Source organism: Haliotis rubra, unplaced genomic scaffold (genome assembly GCF_003918875.1).
Source record: "Haliotis rubra isolate DU_JTF1 unplaced genomic scaffold, ASM391887v1 Scf19, whole genome shotgun sequence".
Taxonomy (NCBI): Eukaryota; Metazoa; Mollusca; class Gastropoda; order Lepetellida; family Haliotidae; genus Haliotis; species Haliotis rubra.
Genome location: NW_025765891.1, coordinates 2,206,581 through 2,228,411, shown reverse-complemented (window position 1 = coordinate 2,228,411; position 21,831 = coordinate 2,206,581). Strand labels below are relative to the sequence as shown.

At 40.4% G+C, this 21,831-nt stretch overlaps 1 protein-coding gene across 10 annotated transcripts in view; it reads right to left on the bottom strand.

Annotated features, from left to right (window-relative positions):
* Window positions 1–21,831, bottom strand: part of LOC124274358 (Kv channel-interacting protein 4-like) — a 462,530-nt gene that overhangs the window by 56,043 nt on the left and 384,656 nt on the right. Inside the window, exon 1 of one of the 10 annotated variants that reach the window (XM_046709727.1) lies at window positions 3,708–3,845. The exons of the other annotated variants lie outside the window; for them this stretch is intronic. Within the exon in view, the coding sequence (XP_046565683.1) occupies window positions 3,708–3,768 (61 nt within the window). The 5' untranslated portion in view covers window positions 3,769–3,845. Of the gene's footprint in view, window positions 1–3,707; window positions 3,846–21,831 lie in introns of those variants that run through there. 10 annotated transcript variants of the gene reach the window in all.

Sequence of the window (21,831 nt, the reverse complement as noted above, 5' to 3'; positions counted from 1 at the left end):
CCATGTCGACCCACCTGTTCACCTATCTACCTCACTGACACACCTGTTTACATGTCTACCATGTCGACCCACCTGTTCACCTCTCTACCTCATCGGCTCACCTGTTTACATTTCTACCATGTCGACCCACCTGTTCATCTATCTACCTCACTGACACACCTGTTTACATGTCTATGCTCATTAACAATACACCTGTGGACATTTATGTATGAAATGAAGAAACAACACATATTCAGAGTCCCCACCCATAACAAAACTGTGCATTAGCCCAGTCACTATATTGACAACCCGGATGAAACAAAACAATGAAATCCCAGTTGCCCAGTCCATACTCTGTACAGACCCATGCAAGGGCCAACCACTGTTATTCCAACGTGCATTTCTGCATATGCAATGCCATCAAAGTGAAATAGTACTCCATTGATATGAATATAATGTCATCCCCTTCAGAGTAATGAAATATTCAAACATAGAGTGTGTTTGTGTACACTGTACTAAATGATATTGATCCAAACCACTGACTACGTTATTGTTTGTCTGGCAATTTGGGGGATCTACAAGTTAGGCTTGGGACAATGTGTAGTAGGTATTATGATGACTCTGGGACAACTGATGTGTGTCCCTCGCCTATAAAACCTCAAGCACATTAAGCTGACTCAGAAAGGTTTATGCAAGAATTGTACCATTGACTGATGATTGACCTCAACGGAAAATTGCTTCAAATTATTCAAAGTAGAGTTTGCCATGGATATGGGATAAAGTGACGTAGCCAACGTTTTGGGTCTAGAATGATGGGAAGTCATCACTACTTATGGAAAGAAGCTCTTGCCACATGAGCCACCATTCCGATAATGGCCTCCTCAGGCTAGTCCCAGTAATGGCGGCTCGTAGGGTTGCCAGATATGGAACCACAAGATAGAGAGATGAAGGATATCGCTTTGAGGAGGAAGACAGTCCTGATACTCATCACTGTATATAACAATAAACATACCTGACAGAGGGAGAGAGTGAGAGAGAGAGAGAGAGAATGAGTGTGAGAGAGAGAGTGAGTGAGTGAGAGAGAGAGTGAGAGAGAGAGAGAGTGAGTGAGAGAGAGAAAATAGAGTGAGTGAGTGAGAGAGAGAGAAAATAGTGAGAGAGAGAGAGGTGAGTGAGAGAGAAAATAGAGTGAGTGAGTGAGAGAAAGAGAGTGAAAGAGAAAATAGAGTAAGTGAGAGAGTGAGTGAGAGAGAAAATAGAGTGAGAGAGAGAGAGAGAAAATAGAGTGAGTGAGAGGAGAGAGAGTGAGAGAAAATAGAGAGAGAGAGTGAGAGAGAGAGAGAGTGAGAGAGAGAGAGAGAGACAGAGTGAGAGAAAGAAAATAGAGGAGTGAGGAGAGAGAGAAAATAGAGTGAGTGAGAGAGAGAGAGAGAGAGAAAATAGAGTGAGTGAGTGAGAGAGAGAGAGTGAGTGAGAGAGAAAATAGAGTGAGTGAGTGAGAGAGAGAGTGAGAGAAAAAATAGAGAGAGAGAGTGAGTAAGAGTGAGTGAGTGAGTGAGTGAGTGAGTGAGTGAGTGAGTGTGTTCTGGCTACATGCTTTGTATCTGTCTTAGCTAATTACACAAATTGCTTATAACCTGTGAAGTATAAGCGTTCTGTCAGTAAATTCATCATGAAGCGAATGGACTTCAATTAAACTTTAGTTACATCATATATATCTGAATTCATAAACCTATTGTACATATTTGAGAAAAATACGAGAGGTTTGTATGGTCTCAGGCCACCTTAAGCAAACTCCATCTAAATCATGTTTGGAATCAAGGATCTGGCTTCACACCTTGTACTCCAATGAAATGCTCATCTGCTTGGTTTGCCAAATATACTACCAAAAATGTCTAGGACCATCAGGTTCTTCCACATTAAAATTGTAAATGTATCATACAATGGCATTAAAACTGAACTTGTATTGACTAATCTTGGAATCATGGAACTGCAGCAGCGAAAACGATGTCTCAGGATAATGGAAATGGAGTAGTGACAACAGAGTCTTGGAATCAAGGATCTGCTGTCATGACAACAGAGTATTGGAATCAAGGATCTGCAGTCATGACAACAGAGTATTGGAATCAAGGATCTGCTGTCATGACAACAGTCTTGGAATCAAGGATCTGCAGTCATGACAACAAAGACATGGAATCAAGGATCTGCAGTCATGACAACAGAGTCTTGAAATCAAGGATCTGCTGTCATGACAACAGAGTCTTGTAATCAAGCATCTGTAGTCATGACAACACAGTCTTGGGATCAAGGATCTGCAAGCCTCAGACCACAGAGTCTTGGAATCAAGGATCTGCAGTCATGACAACACAGTCTTGGGATCAAGGATCTGCAGTCCTCAGACCACAGAGTCTTGGAATCAAGGATCTGCAGTCATGACAACAGAATCTTGCAATTAAGGATCCGCAGTCCTGTTATAACCATGGTGGTATTCTCTGGGCAAATATTCCAGAACATAATGGAATATGGTACAGAATCGAAATCAAATTCAATCACAAAAACTAACAGATTGCTTTTTACCTTGAATAATGGTTTTAAATAAAATTACCAACACTCGCACTTTCCAGCCAGAATCTGGTACCAGCTAATACGATTAATGTTTGGAAGTACCCATTAATAGATCTCTGACATAATATACTTAGCTCTGCTAATCAAATAATAGAACCACATAGTGTGGTGGACCTGGCACTAATCAGGAATGTTGGTGTCAAAACATTTCACAATGAACATAGAGAATTCTACCAAACATGATCATCACAAGTGAAATTGAATTCCCTGCAACATGCATCCTTGTACTGCTGGAGTCGTCGCTTCCAGTCGTTACATATCATCCACAATGATAAGTAAGAAGAATACGTCTGTAAATGCTAGAGACAAAGGGCGTATATAACCATCGTATCACAGTATGTGTGTTTTATATACTACATACCTTGTGGTCAGCCTACAAATGTGACAAATCATGGATGTAGTAACAATCATATCAAATATTACCCGAGGAATAACATAGTAACTCAATACTACCACATTACAATTTGTGTTGCCATGGGTACCTGACTTGAGGTCTTGTTTTGTAATTTTGTGCAAATATTATTCCGTACAAGAATTAGATCCTTGAATATGAATGTTATTAGATTTATACAAACTTATCAATTTGGAGACCTCGATTCATTAGTTAACAAAGCCCTAGGAACGGACATAGACTTGAACTGACACATGAATCTAACCATCTCGTGGTTGGCAGTAATGACATACATACATTCATTAAGAAAATAAACAGATTATTTTGGAAAGAGAAAGTGAACCTAACACCTTTAAGAAAACAATATTTACACCATGCATAGTTGTCAGTGACAGAGACTTAGGTACAGATGAAAAATGTGCCAGAATGAAATGATGATTATACGGAGAATGAAACATGCTACCAAAATGTAGGCGGTTTGATCACAGCATGATTACATCGTCATGGCACGCAATACGGCCATGTTAGAACAGGTAAAAAAATCGTGAATGGAGTAACGGATAAAAATCTCCAGGATCAATCAAGAATTGTGAGAAGGACATCAAGCAGTGTTATCATGCATAGCTCATGTGCAGAGGGCAGAGTGCAAAAACTGCAGGCAAAATCAAATTCAAATTTGATTTTTCCAAGCTAGTTTTAAGTCAATAAATACCGATGAAATCTGTCAGATCCATTGCTAGAGCTGGAGGGTAGTAGTCCGATCTTATAGTCATACACTGCCAAACTCCAATTCTGCCATTACCGTCCGGACTTACAATCAATTACTGAATGGCCGTGCCATGCCATTACTGTGCCAAGACAATACCTACTACCTCTCTCCCTCCTTCACACTCGCCTCCGACTTCAACATCAAATACTAAATACCTAGATTTGCATCAGCCTTAAAGCACAACGCTTAGCTCCGATGCAATTATGCTTTATTTCGGGGACGATTTATTGTACAGCTCTGACAGCGTGCAATTGTTGTACTGTCATCTGTGAGAGAGAAGGGCACTCGATCAAAAACTCAGCCACATAGTTGATTTGGAACATAGTATCCCCACCAATCATTGTCCCAGTTCGGCCATATTAGCATTCCAACACTGTTTTCCTAATCACCTTTCCCAGCTGCTACCTGTAGATACATGTGTCTACACAACTACCCATTGTTCAAACTGCAGAAATGATACGCTGTTATTCAATACATTGTTGGCCATAATTGTTTATGATAAATACATAAGCAATTTCCATTTTGGTTCTGGCAATGTGAGCAATGATCCTAAACTGTGCCTCGTATCTTTACCATTATGGACAGGCAAGTGTAGGTGATTCATATACCTTTCATTGTTTCTTGATATGAATATTTTCTCATGTTTAGTTTTTAAATATATCACATCAAATTAATGTACAAGAAGTCTTAACTATGGACTGACAACCTGAGAAATTTTAAAGATGATAATCGGAAACACCAAAATTGTTAGGAGATCAGGATATACCATTCCAAAAAAAGTAGGGGATATTCCATTTTGCGAGCATACCACTAGCCAATGTCAATGCATATGGGAAAAGTATATATATATCCATACAGATGAAGCATTTCCAAAGAAATAGAATAAATTGTCACATTTTCCCTTAATTAATCTTCATCATCTGTTTCCTCCTTGGCTTCAGGGGCGGTGGGGTAGCCTAGTGGTTAAAGCGTTGGCTCGTCACGCCGAAGACCCGGGTTCGAATCCCCACATGGGCACAATGTGTGAAGCCCATTTCTGGTGTCCCCCGCCATGATGTTGCTGGAATATTGTTAAAAGCGGTGTAAAACCAAACTCAGTCAGTCAGTCAGTCCTTGGCTTCATCATTTGCATTTTATCAATCTTGTAAATCCCCTACTTTTTGGGGATTGCATTTTTGGACTTATATAATAGCAAAAGATAGTACAATGAAAGAATCAGGGGGTTTCTAACTTCTTTTGAGTAATATATACCAACTATTGGGTTCCATAACTGAATTATGTAAAATATCAACAATATATTCCCCAATAATTATCACTAAACAGATTCAGTATGACTGAAAAGTTCACAGGTGGCCTTGTCGTCTTGGGTGATGCCATTTGCTGTAGAGAGTTGCATCCCTTGGCAGGCCAGGAATATGATCATAGGTTCAAATCCCAGTTTACTGTGGTTATGTTATAGGTTTGTCTGCACCACATGGCTGTCATCACAGTGGTATACACATAAGGATCGCATCACTTCAGGCTTATATCCCCCTTCAAGCTGACACGCCTTGATACAACTAGACCACTGTTAAAATCAGTACTGAACCCAACTTACTCACTCACTTTGTATGAGTAAACATATACTATAGTTTGTATGGGCATGTCAGACCACTTTATAGAGATTCTATCTATTAACAACCACTGGTACAGCTGCAGTGTTAATTGGCATGTCAGACCACAGATTTCATGTCAGACCATGGTGTTTGACCTCCATCAAACATTAATTAAGAAATACAGTTCGCTCTACCACCATGTATAGTGTAATAAAGCCCACTTTCAACAAGAACTATTTTAGTTAAAGCACAAGGACATTTGCATCCGATTGCTTTAACGTTAAAAATGTTCAGGGCAAAAGTGTGCTTTATTAGTAGACTGGTATCTTCTACAGGTAAGAAGACACTGTACAGGCACCATCACAGCTGTGACTAGACATTCGCTGGTACGGCCATACTCAACTGCCATTTTGAACATCTAATCCCCTGTTTCATTACCTGATTCATTAAGCCAACAGTCTTCTCAGACAATTGGAAGTAGAAGCTCCAGGTTTGATACATCGTTGTTGAAAGGTTACTACACTCAGGTACTGATCATTAGTGCCCTACATCTCAAATTTGAAGAAATCTTGCTTATATTTACATCATACCTAGGAGTGAGTGAGTGAGTATGGTTTTATGCTACTTTTAGCAATATTCCCGCAATATAATGGCGGGGGACACCACAAATGGGCTTCACACATTTTACCCATGTGAGGATTCAAACCCGGGTCTTCGACGTGAGGAGCAAATGCTTTAACCACTAGGCTACCCCACCGCCCCTATACCTAGGAACATGCATACAACATACTACTCAAGAGAAGTTAAAGAACATCTTATTTTCGGGCTGACTGCAGTTTATCTGTCATGGCCATGAGTGAGTGTGTGAGTTTAGTTTTATGCTGCACTCAGCAATATTCCAGCTATATGGCAGCGGTCTGTAAATAATCAAGTCTGGACCAGACAATCCAGTGATCAACATCGTGAAAATCAATCTGCGCAATTGGGAACCAATGACATGTGTCAACCAAGTCAGCGAGCCTGACCACCCTATTCCGTTAGTCGCCTCTTACGACAACCATGGGTTATTGAAAGTTCATTCTAACCCGGACCTTCACGGATCTATGGCCATGAGTGAGTGAGTGAGTGATTACTGTTTATATTGCTTCTTGTCAATCATGGAAACACAGACTAAACATTGGCATGTCAAAATACTGAGAAACACGGCATAAACTTTTCATTAAACATTTGTATTTTTATTATTTATCATTTATTTATTTACATATCACTCAGGGTATATAACCTGTAAATCCCTATAGCTTGTGGTTATTCTATATTACTCTGTTTACATTGTTTTCCATATTCATACTCGAGACCTTGAAACAATGGTGATATAAGATAAGATAATGCCTAACAACAATGTAATACAGATGACACAAAAGCTCCTCACACTGACAATACACATACAAACAATCAACTGCAGTACATACCGTTACCTCATACCATATGCAGGAAGAAGGTTTCGGAAAGAGGGTCAATTTATGGCTTAAGGTAATGCCAAATAGACTCATTAGGAGTGTTTCCTCTGAGCCTAATGTACTTTCCGTAAGCCCAATGGCGCCATCGGACCAGTCATCGCACCACAGGGTAGGGTAGACAGATGAAAGTTCATGCAGGTTGGAGCATAGGCTCCCTGAGTCTCTATAGAACTGAAGACTCATGGGAGCCCAGTAATCTTATTACTTTACAGAAGGACGACAGAGTCATCAATTATAATGACGCTCATCCACTCGGGTCGACCGGTCGCCATCGTGAGGTACAGAGCCAGCGACGAAATGGCAAATCAATCCCTTCGTCATAAAACATGTCAGGAATCTTCACGGACTAATGTTTCGAGGCATGCAAACATAAGATATCCCATCAGTTTTATGCAGATTCAACTATAACCATGAATCATGGTGATTAAGTTTAGTCTTAAACTTAAAAATTAAGAAAAACTGAAATCTGTAATTTTGTAGCTGGAGAATGCATGTGTAATATTTCAGTGTGATAATGTTCCCTGATGTTTGGCAGAGGGTTTGGAACATCAGAGGGAGGGGAAACTGTACAGCCTCCCCGTCTAATATTGAAAAAGTATGATTAACTGTTCTTATGGCTGTCCTTCACGCTGCCAGGAGAATTGTCAAATTTGTAAGAGGGCTTTGAGATTTGAGTCAACAGCTGAGAGGATGATGGAACTTGAGACACTTTCATGTTGGAAAGAAAAATCCAAGAGCAAATGAATGCAAGCTGGGATATCCGAAATTCCACACCCATCAAAATAGGCCAACGCTGTGTAAATGTTCATGGGTTTTGAAATCTCTCCTCTGGTGAATGGGTCTACTTTTCTTAATAAATCTTCAGTACTATTCACAAACATAGCACCCTATTCAATGCCAAATATTGCAAGGCGGAGGAGAAATCGAAAACCATAATCTTTGAACTGTTTGCCAACACACTTCAATTTGCGTTGTTTAAACACTCTTGCAAGGGCGCTGGCTGACAATTGATTCTCATCTGTGTAAACGGAATCATCCATCTCCTCGATGTCTTACTCCACAAGGAAACACTGACCGTGACACTACCAAAAAGATGTGCGCTAATGTGTTACTGCTGGGAAATCAATAATGAGGGACATGGTGCACCTTCATCACTCTGCAGCAAAGAACGTGTAAAGTGGTCCAACATTCACAGGAGGCACTGCTGGAATCCTAATTGTCTGATCCCACAGAATGAATTGTTTTTAGAAATATTATGGTTATGTCACAGCAGCCTGTAACTAATCAAGCCTTGACAGGGAACAAGAGGTTGATGGTATGAGCATCAGTGCATACTGCTCAGGTATGATGACACGCTACACAGACATCCCTGTAGAAGGTCAACTGGTATCTTCCTTTCATAGCACATTCTACAACCACGCATCAGGAGAGTCACATCTATGTTTTGTTTAGAACAATACGATGGAAAAGATAAAATTATGATCAATTAAATTTTTAAATATAGAACCAAAACAGGTTTAACTAACACTGTCAGGAAACTGGATTTTTTCATCTGTAAAATTTGTATTCTGTTTATTCTGACGGTTTCATTTCTGGCCAATTTGCCAATACAGTTGATTAATTCTCCCCATTAAGAAAACATGGGAGGGGTATGGGGAAGAATGCACCTGAAACATCTGTTGCCCAACCATGATCAGCTCACACCCACATGGCAGCAGGTGCTTGCTCTGTTCTGATAAACATGGAGAATGCTGGGGAAGAATGCACCTGAAACATCTGTTGCCCAACCATGATCAGCTCACACCCACATGGCAGCAGGTGCTTGCTCTGTTCTGATAACCAGGAGAATGCTGGGGAAGAATGCACCTGAAACATCTGTTGCCCAACCATGATCAGCTCACACCCACATGGCAGCAGGTGCTTGCTCTGCTCTGATAACCAGGGAGAATGCTGGGGAAGAATGCACCTGAAACATCTGTTGCCCAACCATGATCAGCTCACACCCACATGGCAGCAGGTGCTTGCTCTGTTCTGATAAACATGGAGAATGCTGGGGAAGAATGCACCTGAAACATCTGTTGCCCAACCATGATCAGCTCACACCCACATGGCAGCAGGTGCTTGCTCTGTTCTGATAAACATGGAGAATGCTGGGGAAGAATGCACCTGAAACATCTGTTGCCCAACCATGATCAGCTCACACCCACATGGCAGCAGGTGCTTGCTCTGTTCTGATAAACATGGAGAATGCTGGGGAAGAATGCACCTGAAACATCTGTTGCCCAACCATGATCAGCTCACACCCACATGGCAGCAGGTGCTTGCTGCTTGCACTGTTCTGATAAACATGGAGAATGCTGGGGAAGAATGCACCTGAAACATCTGTTGCCCAACCATGATCAGCTCACACCCACATGGCAGCAGGTGCTTGCTCTGTTCTGATAAACATGGAGAATGCTGGGGAAGAATGCACCTGAAACATCTGTTGCCCAACCATGATCAGCTCACACCCACATGGCAGCAGGTGCTTGCTCTGTTCTGATAAACATGGAGAATGCTGGGGAAGAATGCACCTGAAACATCTGTTCCCCAACCATGATCAGCTCACACCCACATGGCAGCAGGTGCTTGCTCTGCTCTGATAACCAGGGAGAATGCTGGGGAAGAATGCACCTGAAACATCTGTTGCCCAACCATGATCAGCTCACACCCACATGGCAGCAGGTGCTTGCTCTGCTCTGATAACCAGGGAGAATGCTGGGGAAGAATGCACCTGAAACATCTGTTGCCCAACCATGATCAGCTCACACCCACATGGCAGCAGGTGCTTGTTGTGATTCTACCTTGTGTGACCTGATGATATTGATCTGCTTTTACTAATTTATAAGTCTGGACTAATGTCAGTTTGATTGTGCTAGCCCTGGAGTTACCACCCCACAAGGATACCCCACTCAGACTGGAATATAGCACAAGATCTAGACCAAAGAGATGGTTACATATTTTACATGGTATAGGGGTAAAATACACATTAACAACCAAATTTTACCTCAACTTGATCATTTCCACTAAATTAGTATATTTGAGAGCTTCCTTGAAGCCCTAGAAGATCCAGGCTAGGAATGATCTTCAAACACCTGTGCTAATAATATAAGGTGACTAACAGAATTGGATGGTCAGACTCAATGACTTGGTTTATTCTTTATCATCATATCCAACAGCATAAATCAATGGTCATGAGGTCAATAACTGGATCGTCTGGTCCACACTTGATTGTTTACACACCTTAAATATATACATGAACATCTACATAAAGTTATAAAACTGCTGACGAAGGCAATAAAAAAACATGTATATCTATAATTGTCCCTGTCAATCAATGTATACCTGATCAGCTGCCTTGCTGTGGTTGTATGAACACGCCGTCACAGATGTAACGACAGTGGATGTAGCTGCAGTGTATCTACACTCAGGATTCATGGTGATGTCAATCAGACTGACAATGGCACCCAGCTGCTACTGCTGTCACCAGACACTGTATTGTAGTTCCCCATTAGATAACACCGTGTACTCCACCCCTCCCAGCAGTCACACAGTGTTGACATATCACCAGGTGGTGTTTATACTCTGTATTAACCATCACTCTGCAGCACGGACAACTATATAATAGCTTCTGGTAAAACATAACTTTTCATCTTTTACTGTCAAATACTTTTAAGCTGGAATGTACACACAATGAACAACTAAGAGTGTTACAGTGAGTCAATATTTATCCTCACATCAGCCATATGTGAGTGAGTGAGGCACAAAGATACAGCCAGTTACTACATAGTGTTCACTGGATGTTCATTGTGGAGTGATCAAGAGAGTGAGTTTAGTTTTATGTTGACTTTAGCAATATTCCAGCATTATCATGATGGGGGATGGGGGAAATTGGCTTCACACATTGTACCCAAGTGGGAATTGAACCTGGGTCTTCGGTGTGAAAGGCGAACGTTTTAACCACTAGGATACCCCACTGGCCATTCATTGTGGAAACAACAGGCTGAATTGTGCCACACACTGGCATTGATAGAGTTACAAAGCTGACAATGTAGTTATGCATGTGACACAAGCTGACAATGTAGTTATGCATGTGACACAAGCTGACAATGTAGTTATGCATGTGACACAAGCTGACAATGTAGTTATGCATGTGACACAAGCTGACAATGTAGTTATGCATGCTGACACAAGCTGACAATGTAGTTATGCATGTGACACAAGCTGACAATGTAGTTATGCATGTGACACAAGCTGACAATGTAGTTATTATGCATGCTGACATGCATGTGACACAAGCTGACAATGTAGTTATGTAATGCTGACAATAACAGTATGTGACACAAGCAATGTAGTTATGCATGGACAATAACAGTATAGCATGGCAGATAACACAAGCCGTCAGTTGTGGAAATATCAAGCGTAGTATGACACAGTTACAAAGCCTAGCATGTAGATCTGGCTGTGGCAGCAACTGACAATACCAGCCTGGCGTACGGAAGATAACACATCAACCCTGCCAACATGCAGCCAATCACAACAGTGTAACCAATCAGCTATGTGACAATGCCATGTAATAAAGCAGTCGTACTGCAGCATGGTGGCAGCAGTCACTGGTACTATAATGGTGGAGCTGGCAAGCACCTGCACACATGACGCACAGCAGTGCCATCACTCATAGAAACGCCATGTCTAGCATCACCGGGAGTTATATTTACTTCCCACATGCCAGGTTTTATATGCTGTTATTGCACACAATCAAAGAAAGATCCTGTTTGTATGCTTATGCATGATTGGAAATGAAGAGCTGACGAGTTTTTCCAAGATCCTACATGTGACTGTCATAGTTTTTTCTCTTTTGGCTTTCAGAAAAAGAAGATATTTGGTATACAGGTTTCAATGTTTTTTTGTCATTAGGAACTTACCATTAACATTATATTTGGTTCTATAATAAGCAGATTTTCTGCAGAAGATACCAAAATATATATACACAAACATATTTTGATGAAGAAAATTGAATATATAAATTATATAACAGAGAAATTGATTAAGCAGTGCAGTGGTATGCCTAATCTTGCCTGAGGAATATTTTCAGTGACTCACTCATTTCATTACACATTACAGTAACAAACTATTCTCTCTTTTGGTCCAAACCTAATTAAGTAAGCAGAAGGGAGTTCATTAACTGGCAGTGTCACACACAACCTGCTGAAAGTCAGCCAGGAGCCTTTCTCCCTGGTTTCAGCAGCATTTAAGCCCCTCTCTCATTAGGAAGAGGACCATGTTCTTGATAAGTAGTTCCGGCAGCCTTGTCAAGAAGTGCGACCACGTCTGTTATTAATTGACCAAAGATGACCGACCAGCCTGCTCATCTCAAAAAATGGATTACCTCCCTTTGCCATAGCAAAATTTGCCTAGTAGTAGCCATCATTATACAGACCACACAGTATCTTCCTTCAATAACTTCCTCTGTGGAAGTTGGATATTTTGAAAAGATTTCAACTATACCAGCACATAAAAAGGACTAAAATACCTTTAGTTTTAGAGTACCTGTTAAGTCACTAAGTCTCTCTTAGCATTTTAGCACTATTCCACCAATGACATGGTGAGGGACATATGGTGAAACAGCAAGCATTCAGAACAAGCTCTGAGGATGAGCCAATGCTGTAGGCATAAGACTGCAAAACTCAACCCTACAAGCTACATATGGTGAAACAGCAAGCATTCAGTTCTCAGGGACTACATACTTGCTAAGGAAAGATACTTGCTAAGAGAGCCGAGTGCTTCATAATATGGCTTGGAGTGTACTTCATAATATGACTCTCCAGACTTGTGGTAGTGTTTAGGTCAGCTCAACCCTGCCAGGCCTGTGGAAAAGTGCTGATAAGCTGTTCTAACATGGATATCAGTTTGATCTTGGCAGTGTCGTTTTGTTTCACCTTCTTGAATAGCCAAGACCAGAAGACCTAGGTGCTTTTGTACACAGTGACCTTAGCACTAAGGTGAAGGTAACTCCCATACCTTAACATAGACCCATGGTAGTCTTAGCTCTAAGGTGAAGGTAACTCCCATACCTTAACATAGACCCATGGTAGTCTTAGCACTAAGGTGACCGTAACTCCCATACCTTAACATAGACCCATGGTAGTCTTAGCACTAAGGTGACCGTAACTCCCATACCTTAACATAGACCCATGGTAGTCTTAGCCCATGGTAGTCTTAAGGTGACCGTAACTCCCATACCTTAACATAGACCCATGGTAGTCTTAGCTAAGGTGACCGTAACTCCCATACCTTAACATAGACCCATGGTAGTCTTAGCACTAAGGTGACCGTAACTCCCATACCTTAACATAGAACATAGACCCATGGTAGTCTTAGCACTAAGGTGACCGTAACTCCCATACCTTAACATAGACCCATGGTAGTCTTAGCACTAGCACTAAGGTGACGGTAACTCCCATACCTTAGGTAGACTTAAGGTAGTCTTTAGCACTCCATACCTTAACATAGACCCATGGTAGTCTTAGCACTAAGGTGACCGTAACTCCCATACCTTAACATAGACTTAAGGTAGTCTTAGCACTAAGGTGACCGTAACTCCCATACCTTAACATAGACCCATGGTAGTCTTAGCACTAAGGTGACCGTAACTCCCATACCTTAACATAGACCCATGGTAGTCTTAGCACTAAGGTGACGGTAACTCCCATACCTTAACATAGACCCATGGTAGTCTTAGCACTAAGGTGAAGGTAACTCCCATACCTTAACATAGACCCATGGTAGTCTTAGCACTAAGGTGACCGTAACTCCCATACCTTAACATAGACCCATGGTAGTCTTAGCACTAAGGTGACCGTAACTCCCATACCTTAAGATAGACTTACAATAGTCTTAGCTCTAAGGCTGCTTGGTACAGCTGCCCCCAGGTCAGGCCTGACACCTGACACAGAGTGAGTGAGGGAATGTATGAGTGAGGGAAATGTGTTTTAGTGTTGTGGTTATGTCACAGTGTGATGCTCTTGACCTTTGATGTGTCTTTCAACTAATCTAAAGACGCATCAAAGGTCAAAAGTGTCACAAGTTGCAGATCTGTACAACTTCAGTTAAAACCAAAACAACAAACCAAGAATCATTACCAAGCAAACATGGGATTCAATACCCAAATGATATCCTTTGACAGTAGATATACTTGTAAACAGATGGTAAATTGATACAAGAAGTCCAATGCTGTGGGCATTATGACAACTTCAACTCTGAAATTCAGTAATTCATTTCATAATTCACATCCTTCTGTAGCTCCGAACACATATTATGCTCACACAAACAGTTCATGGAAACATCCATATTCTCCGAAGAGAGAACTTCAAAAAGCTCTTTGATCATAATTGACACATTAACTATATCTAATATTTCACTGAAGTGAACATTCCCATCTCCCCAACAATATACCACTCCTCCTGACAGTCTGAAGATGACACCATTATGAGGTACCCTCCATGGCCTCGTTATACATACAACCTCAATGGCTGGTATTCTATATTCCCAAAGTAATTTCACAAACGTTCATAAAGTTGGTGCTATCAATTTAATTATTTGATCAATAAAAGCATAAATCAATGGCAGTGTTTTGCCATCGCCATGTAACACGAGCGTGTCTCATCATCCCTCGCTATCACAAGCTCTCTGCATGGCCGCTCGCATTGATCTCAATGTTGTTGCGAACTGACCAATGATTGGCAAGTTGGGCAGGGACAGAAGCGCCTCAGTGCCTGCACTACACCATCAAGTTCTGGCTGGCTGGCTGCCTCCGCTATGGAGAGTGGTTGTGCACTGTTGGTGAGAAGTATTTAGTGCTGCTTCACTAAGGTAGAGATACAGAATAACACTGGAATCCACGCCTTCTCTGTGTGCATCTGTGTGGCTGTGTGTGGCTGTGTGTGTGTGTGTGTGTGTGTGTGTGTGTGAGAGAGAGAGAGAGAGAGCTGACTGCGCACGCTGTGTGTGTGTGTGTGTGTGTGTGTGTTCATGCACACCTGCATGCATGTGCCTATGTGTATGCATTTACTAGTATGTATGATATCCTGAAGTATAAAAGTTTTTAAAAATATTATTATAATTTTTAGTCTCATTATGAGAAAAATATGCACACTCTGGATACATATGAAAAAATGATTGTACAGAAATAATTGTAAAATCATTATGAAATGGATACTCTTGCCAGACCAGCCAACCTGCAAAGATGAAAACATCATGACAGACAGTCAGTACACTACAGACTAGAATATCCCATATTAGAAGAGAGTTGGAAGAGAGTGAGAGATAAATCTGGAGTAGACACAATGTCTTCCCCAGCATCTCCAGGGATGACTACAACTACATCTCACTGACACACATGGGTATTTAGTTACCAGTACTTTACACTTCCAGCCCCAGTTTTTTGTTTGATCGTTTAACATATGCAACCTTGTCTTGATAGGGAGATACGATGTGCATGTGTATCTCCTCCATGTTTGAGTCAACAGCCAGCTCCCTCCACACAGCAGGCCATAAAAACATTAGCACTACACCTTTGAAAACAGCTGTGGAATAAATGGTTTAATAGCCCCTTAACTGTGTAAACGAAGTTTCCAAGGAAATATAAACATAAGTATCGGCTATGTGAGCGAGTGTATTGACAAGAACCACTCACACTACAAGGGTATATGCAATGTGAATGAATGAACACACACGCACTGACAGACATGTTGTATACAGAGACAGCTGACCATCCACATGGATAACATTGTCAGTTCCTGTCAAATACCACTATTAAATATTAACTTTATCCTGTCACTTGATCATATGAGCATAGTATTTAATAAAAAGAAAAGCTTTTGTGTCTGTGTGTGTCTGCATATTCTGTGTGTACATTTATGTTACTGAAAATCATTCAATTAACACTAGATTAATGCTGATGTCAAGCATTGGCCTAAGATGTGTCATGACATTCAAGAGACTGACTAGAACTACAAAAATGGTTTTACACCACTTTTAGCAATGTTACAGCAATATCATGGTAGGGGACATTGGAAATAAGCTTCACACGTTGTACCCATGTGGGGAATCGAACCCGGACCATCAGTGTGATGAGTGAATGCTTTAACCACTGGGCTACCCCATCGCCCATAAAAACTAATAAATGATAAGACCCAATGCCCTACAATACCATACTACAGAATGGTGTTATACAAGATCACGTGCTATTGTCACTTAACTTCGACTTAACATCAGCTTTACTTCACTTGCTTGACATGTAATCTGGTTTCCATGAAATCAAAAGCGCTGTGTTCCATGTGGACTATCACTTAATCCCTGAATATATGTATTTTTCATAGTAACAAATAAACCCATTTAAATTGAAAAGGAGCCCCAGTGAGATGAGTGAGTGAGTGAGTTGTAGTTTTACGCCACTTTTAGCAATATTCCAGCAATATCACAGCGGAGAGCACCAGAAATGGGCTTCACACATTGTACCCATACAGGGAATCGAACTCGGGTCTTCAGCGTGACAAGTGAACGCTTTAACCCCTAGGCTACCCCACCACCACCCCCCAGTGAGATTAACCTGGTCCTGAGGAAATCTAGACTTGCTTCATTTAGGACTCTAGCATTACAGGGAGGGCTTGGAACTAGGGAAAATAATGTGGTTCAGGGACTGTGAGACAGACTATGTTCCATGTGGTGTATATTCAAATGAAATAGGTCATGTAAGAAGATTGTACAGGTTCCAAGTCTGTTACATGAGTTAGTTCAATCTTTAGAAACTTATTCAGTTTTGTAGTTTTAAAATGTACAAGTAGCAGAAACAGTATTGTTCACTCTATCTATCTATCTATCTATCTATCTATCTATCTATCTATCTATCTATCTATCTATCTATCTATCTATCTATCCGCTTCCAAGCATTCACCTGATGAAGGAGTAATAATGTACTGGGAAACGTCGTGTTCCTCGTATCACAAAAATTGCCATCAATATATTTCCCTTGTCATTGCATGTGTTTTATTCACCATGGCAGCTGTTACATACAGGACATATTCACAATGTAGCTTAGCAGTGTAATTACAACAGAGTTTGACAAGTGATCAATGACCACAGAATGGCCATATTTGGTGTGGAACTTGGTGAAAAGGCTGTCAGAGTCTAGCACTGAACAACACTGTCTATTGTGATCCTTGTTGTACATGTCATTGTGTCTGAACTTGGTGAAAAGGCTGTCAGAGTCTAGCACTGAACAACACTGTCTATTGTGATCCTTGTTGTACATGTCATTGTGTCTGAACTTGGTGAAAAGGCTGTCAGAGTCTAGCACTGAACAACACTGTCTATTGTGATCCTTGTTGTACATGTCATTGTGTCTGAACTTGGTGAAAAGGCTGTCAGAGTCTAGCACTGAACAACACTGTCTATTGTGATCCTTGTTGTACATGTCATTGTGTCTGGCTGGTGCAGTGAACCTGACACGACAAAACACTGCAGAGTGTCCACATAAATATTTATTAATTATTAAAGCAAGCAAGGGTTGCTCTCAGTTTTTGCTTTAATTTCATGCTTGTATTAAATTCATGATTTGCTGTAATTGAGTGCCTGAATTAACATACTGCAAAAACATGTGATGGCCCAGGATCACATTGTGCTCTGTAAATAACAAACAAAGAATTGACATGTGACAAATTTGTATTTCTACATAGAGCTGACATCTGATTACATATACAACAATCAGACTTCGCAGTGCTGTAAAACATATTCTGTAATATATGCGAGTTCATCAAGTCTCTCATCATATTCAGTCTAGGTCTGAAATGACAGCCTTAGCTACGTCCACTCCTTGTCACTTGTTTACCTCAACGATATTAAAGAGGGTAGAGGGAAGTAACTCTGTCTGTCACGCTACAGTATCCCGGCCGCCTGCCTCCAACCACCATAAGTGCTCTACGGCTATTGATCCTGACCCTTAGCAAATTGAGACAGACAATTTCTGAACAACTGATGAAATCTCACAACTCAATTTTGACTAAGGTGGAAGAGGTAATGCTGTAAAAATCAAATTATGAATCTCCTTGATGATTAGGTTTTCAGGACAAAAACAGCCCAGAGGAAAAAGGTTGTATCCTTGTGATTGAAGAAAACCCAGCTGCCATTAGATCTTAGAGAATGGTATCCACTAGGCGACAAAGTAGACTGCCATGACAACGGTGCCGTCAAGTAGTGATCTGATTGGTCACTACTTGCAGTCATAACCAAGATTCCCAGTCGTCAGATGAAGAAACCATTAGTAAACATCAAACGCTAAGTGACATAGAATGGAAACCTATGGCTGATTTAACAGAAACTTTAATTATTCACTAAGTGCAAATAATGTGCTGTGAGATAATGGGAAGGACAAAATATGCAGACTTTGCATAACCTCACGTCTTTGTACATCCATGAATGACATGCCATCAGAGCAACAAAGACAGCATTCAGTACAAACTTGCCAACATCATCAACACTTCAAATTGAAAACAAACTTCAATCCATTACATGAAATTAGTTCTTCTATTTTAGTTGAATCATACCCAAAGGAATACCAAGAAGCATGGTAATCTAATTATGTTCAATTCTGCAGGCTTTTATCTTTGCTTCAAGAATGCTGCCCTGTTTAACCTATAGGAACCATTGCTCTTTAAAGAAGAGACACCGAATATACTTCTGAAATTTGAATTAGCCTGAAATAGAACTGAGACTCCAAGCAGAGCTGTAATTGTCACGTTTAACGAGAATTGAATGGTGTTTTCTAATTGGAAACTTATCATTTCTTTGTGATGGTCGCTCAGAAATGAATTACGAATCCTTCATTGTCAATAATCAGCCCTGACTGCTTTCTTATCAAACATGACATCCACATTTAACATGGTGTAATTTTATTATGAATATTTCATTTCATGTAAGTACATTAATGTTAGCTTGATCCAAAGTTCACATGAAAACATGACCAGCTGTTTACGTTGTAAATTAGGTTTGTATTTGTAAATGTATGGATTGAACCCTCTATAAGCCTTGCAAGAGTGAGCTAATTAGGATTTCTTATGCTTTAAACAGGATTTCAGTTATCGCATGGTGCTTCAACATGATGTGGGTGGGAAAAGTCCATACCATACAGGTTGTGGATATTTAACACTTGTATTAAATAACATACAATTTGTCAATACTGGATTAATTATCATAAACATCTCATAAAAAAATAACTTTTACTGATTGAGATTAATGCCTATCTAAGTTTCATCATTAGCTGGCTCGTATATTTAAGTATTTCAGAAAGATCAAAAATACATTTTAAAAATTTAAAACCATTTTGTGATAAAGTAGTCTTCATAAGTATGAGAGGTTGAGCGAAACTGAATATTATTATTTGTTTGCATGTAAGATGTAAACATGTTTTGCAAAATAAATACATAAACATTGCACACAGCTGGCCAAGAACCTCATATTTCATCCAACTAATCCTTTGAATGATCTGTCAAAGAGTTACATCTTTCCAAATTGATCTACTTTACATGCTATATTTTATTTCTCAAATTTAGGAGATAAGGAAGAAAAAGAATTATGAGTATAAACTTCAAGTTTTATTCCTCTTTGCAAATCTTGGCGGAGTTTTGACATCTTGAAACATGTTAAAAAGAAGACCTACAAAATATTCTTATAACTGTTAAAGAAATTATCCTAGAAGGCTTTGGGGTTGAAGTGATCAAAATAACATGTTTGTCTGGGGGAAGCTGGATGCTTCACTTGTGCCTCTGTGGTAAGGATATTCTTTGTGCTTTGGTACAAACATCAGAGGACCCATGATTCACCCACAGGCACTGTGATGGTTGAATGGTCCAGGGACCTATCCGATATCTCCATGTCACCTATAGGCGCTATGATAGATGAATGGCCAAGGGACCTATCCGATATCTCCATGTCACCTATAGGCACTATGATAGATGAATGGCCAAGGGACCTATCCGATATCTCCATGTCACCTATAGGCACTATGATAGATGAATGGCCAAGGGACCTATCCGATATGAATGTCACCTATAGGCACTATCCAGATGAATATCTCCTATCCGATCTCCATGTCCCTATAGGCACTATGATAGATGAATGGCCAAGGGACCTATCCGATATCTCCATGTCACCTATAGGCACTATGATAGATGAATGGCCAAGGGACCTATCCGATATCTCCATGTCACCTATAGGCACTATAATAGATGAATGGCCAAGGGACCTATCCGATATCTCCATGTCACCTATAGGCACTATGATAGATGAATGGCCAAGGGACCTATCCGATATCTCCATGTCACCTATAGGCACTATGATAGATGAATGGCCAAGGGACCTATCCGATATCTCCATGTCACCTATAGGCACTATGATAGATGAATGGCCAAGGGACCTATCCGATCCGATATCTCCATGTCACCTATAGGCACTATGATAGATGAATGGCCAAGGGACCTATCCGATATCTCCATGTCTCCTATAGGCACTATGATAGATGAATGGCCAAGGGACCTATCCGATATCTCCATGTCACCTATAGGCACTATGATAGATGAATTGCCAAGGGACCTAGTCGATATCTCCATGTCAATCCTAGGCACCACTACTAGGCTGTATGGTCAAGGCATCTTTCAGATGCAACGTACTAGTGAGGTGACATCATGGAGCATTTATATTTAGTTTCTGTTGAATTGAGCAGACAAAAAGTGGTGTGTTGATGCACTACAGCCTTAGTGTCATAATCATAGAATGTTTTAAATTATTTAAAAATAATTCAAGCAAATATCTGAAGGAGGCTTATTTTCATCATTTTTCCATATTGAATTTGAAATCAAAATGAAGTTGTGTGAAATTTAATCAGGGTATCACATATTTGCTCATGCAAATTCCTAGAATGCACTTTCATTGACAAATATATTTTTGAACCAGCATATTGATCCTCTAAATATGAGAAACCAGACATATATTTTCAACCTGTATGTCACTTTAGTCCGTGCATATCTCAGCAACATTTCAATAAGGTGAGTGAGGGAGTTAGAAGAAAGAAGAATGTGGTGAGATCGCCAAGGGGCTGCCCCCACCTGGCGATCATACAACACCCTCTACAAGACTGCTAGTAGGCGTTACACCTTTTTCTGGCCTCAGATAAAAGCAGCGTCTGAGCCCATCTGGGCGGCAAGCATGCTCACCCACACCTCCTAATGGGCATCCCTGTTGCACATCAAGAGGCAGAGTTAGATTTATGTCTACACCACCTTGAAACACAACAGGATTACATGGTAGAAGTCTAGAGATAGGTACTGTGTGTGAGAGAGAAAAAGTTGGTGAGAACAAATATTCAGAGATTCTCACAGAAACATTACTTGTTAGTTTATAATGTTTTTTTCTGAAAGTTTCTCCACCAATGGTAGCAAGTAAGAATTATTTTGATGAAAAAAATTATCTGATATGTTTTCTTCTGATAAAACCATTGATTAATAACAACAAAATTGATTACCTAACATATATCACCTCGGTCATCTTCAACCTCTTGAAATAAATACTACTGAAGTACAGCAATATTTCTTTGAAGATTTTCCAGCATCAATAACAATGATCATAATACAATACCATAAATAATGATAATTATGCACCAGATTCCATTTACAAAGAGTATGATCACTGTGATACATGTATTATTACCCCAGCGAATGTACTTGTGTGCTCTTGAATTAAGTTCTCATCTCCCTGGGGAGAATCCAGCCCAAGAGAAGCAAGAAAGTTAACAATCACATTACCATCTCATTCCACTGGATTCCCAGTCACTGCTGTTTGAGCACTAAACAGTGTCATTTGCCT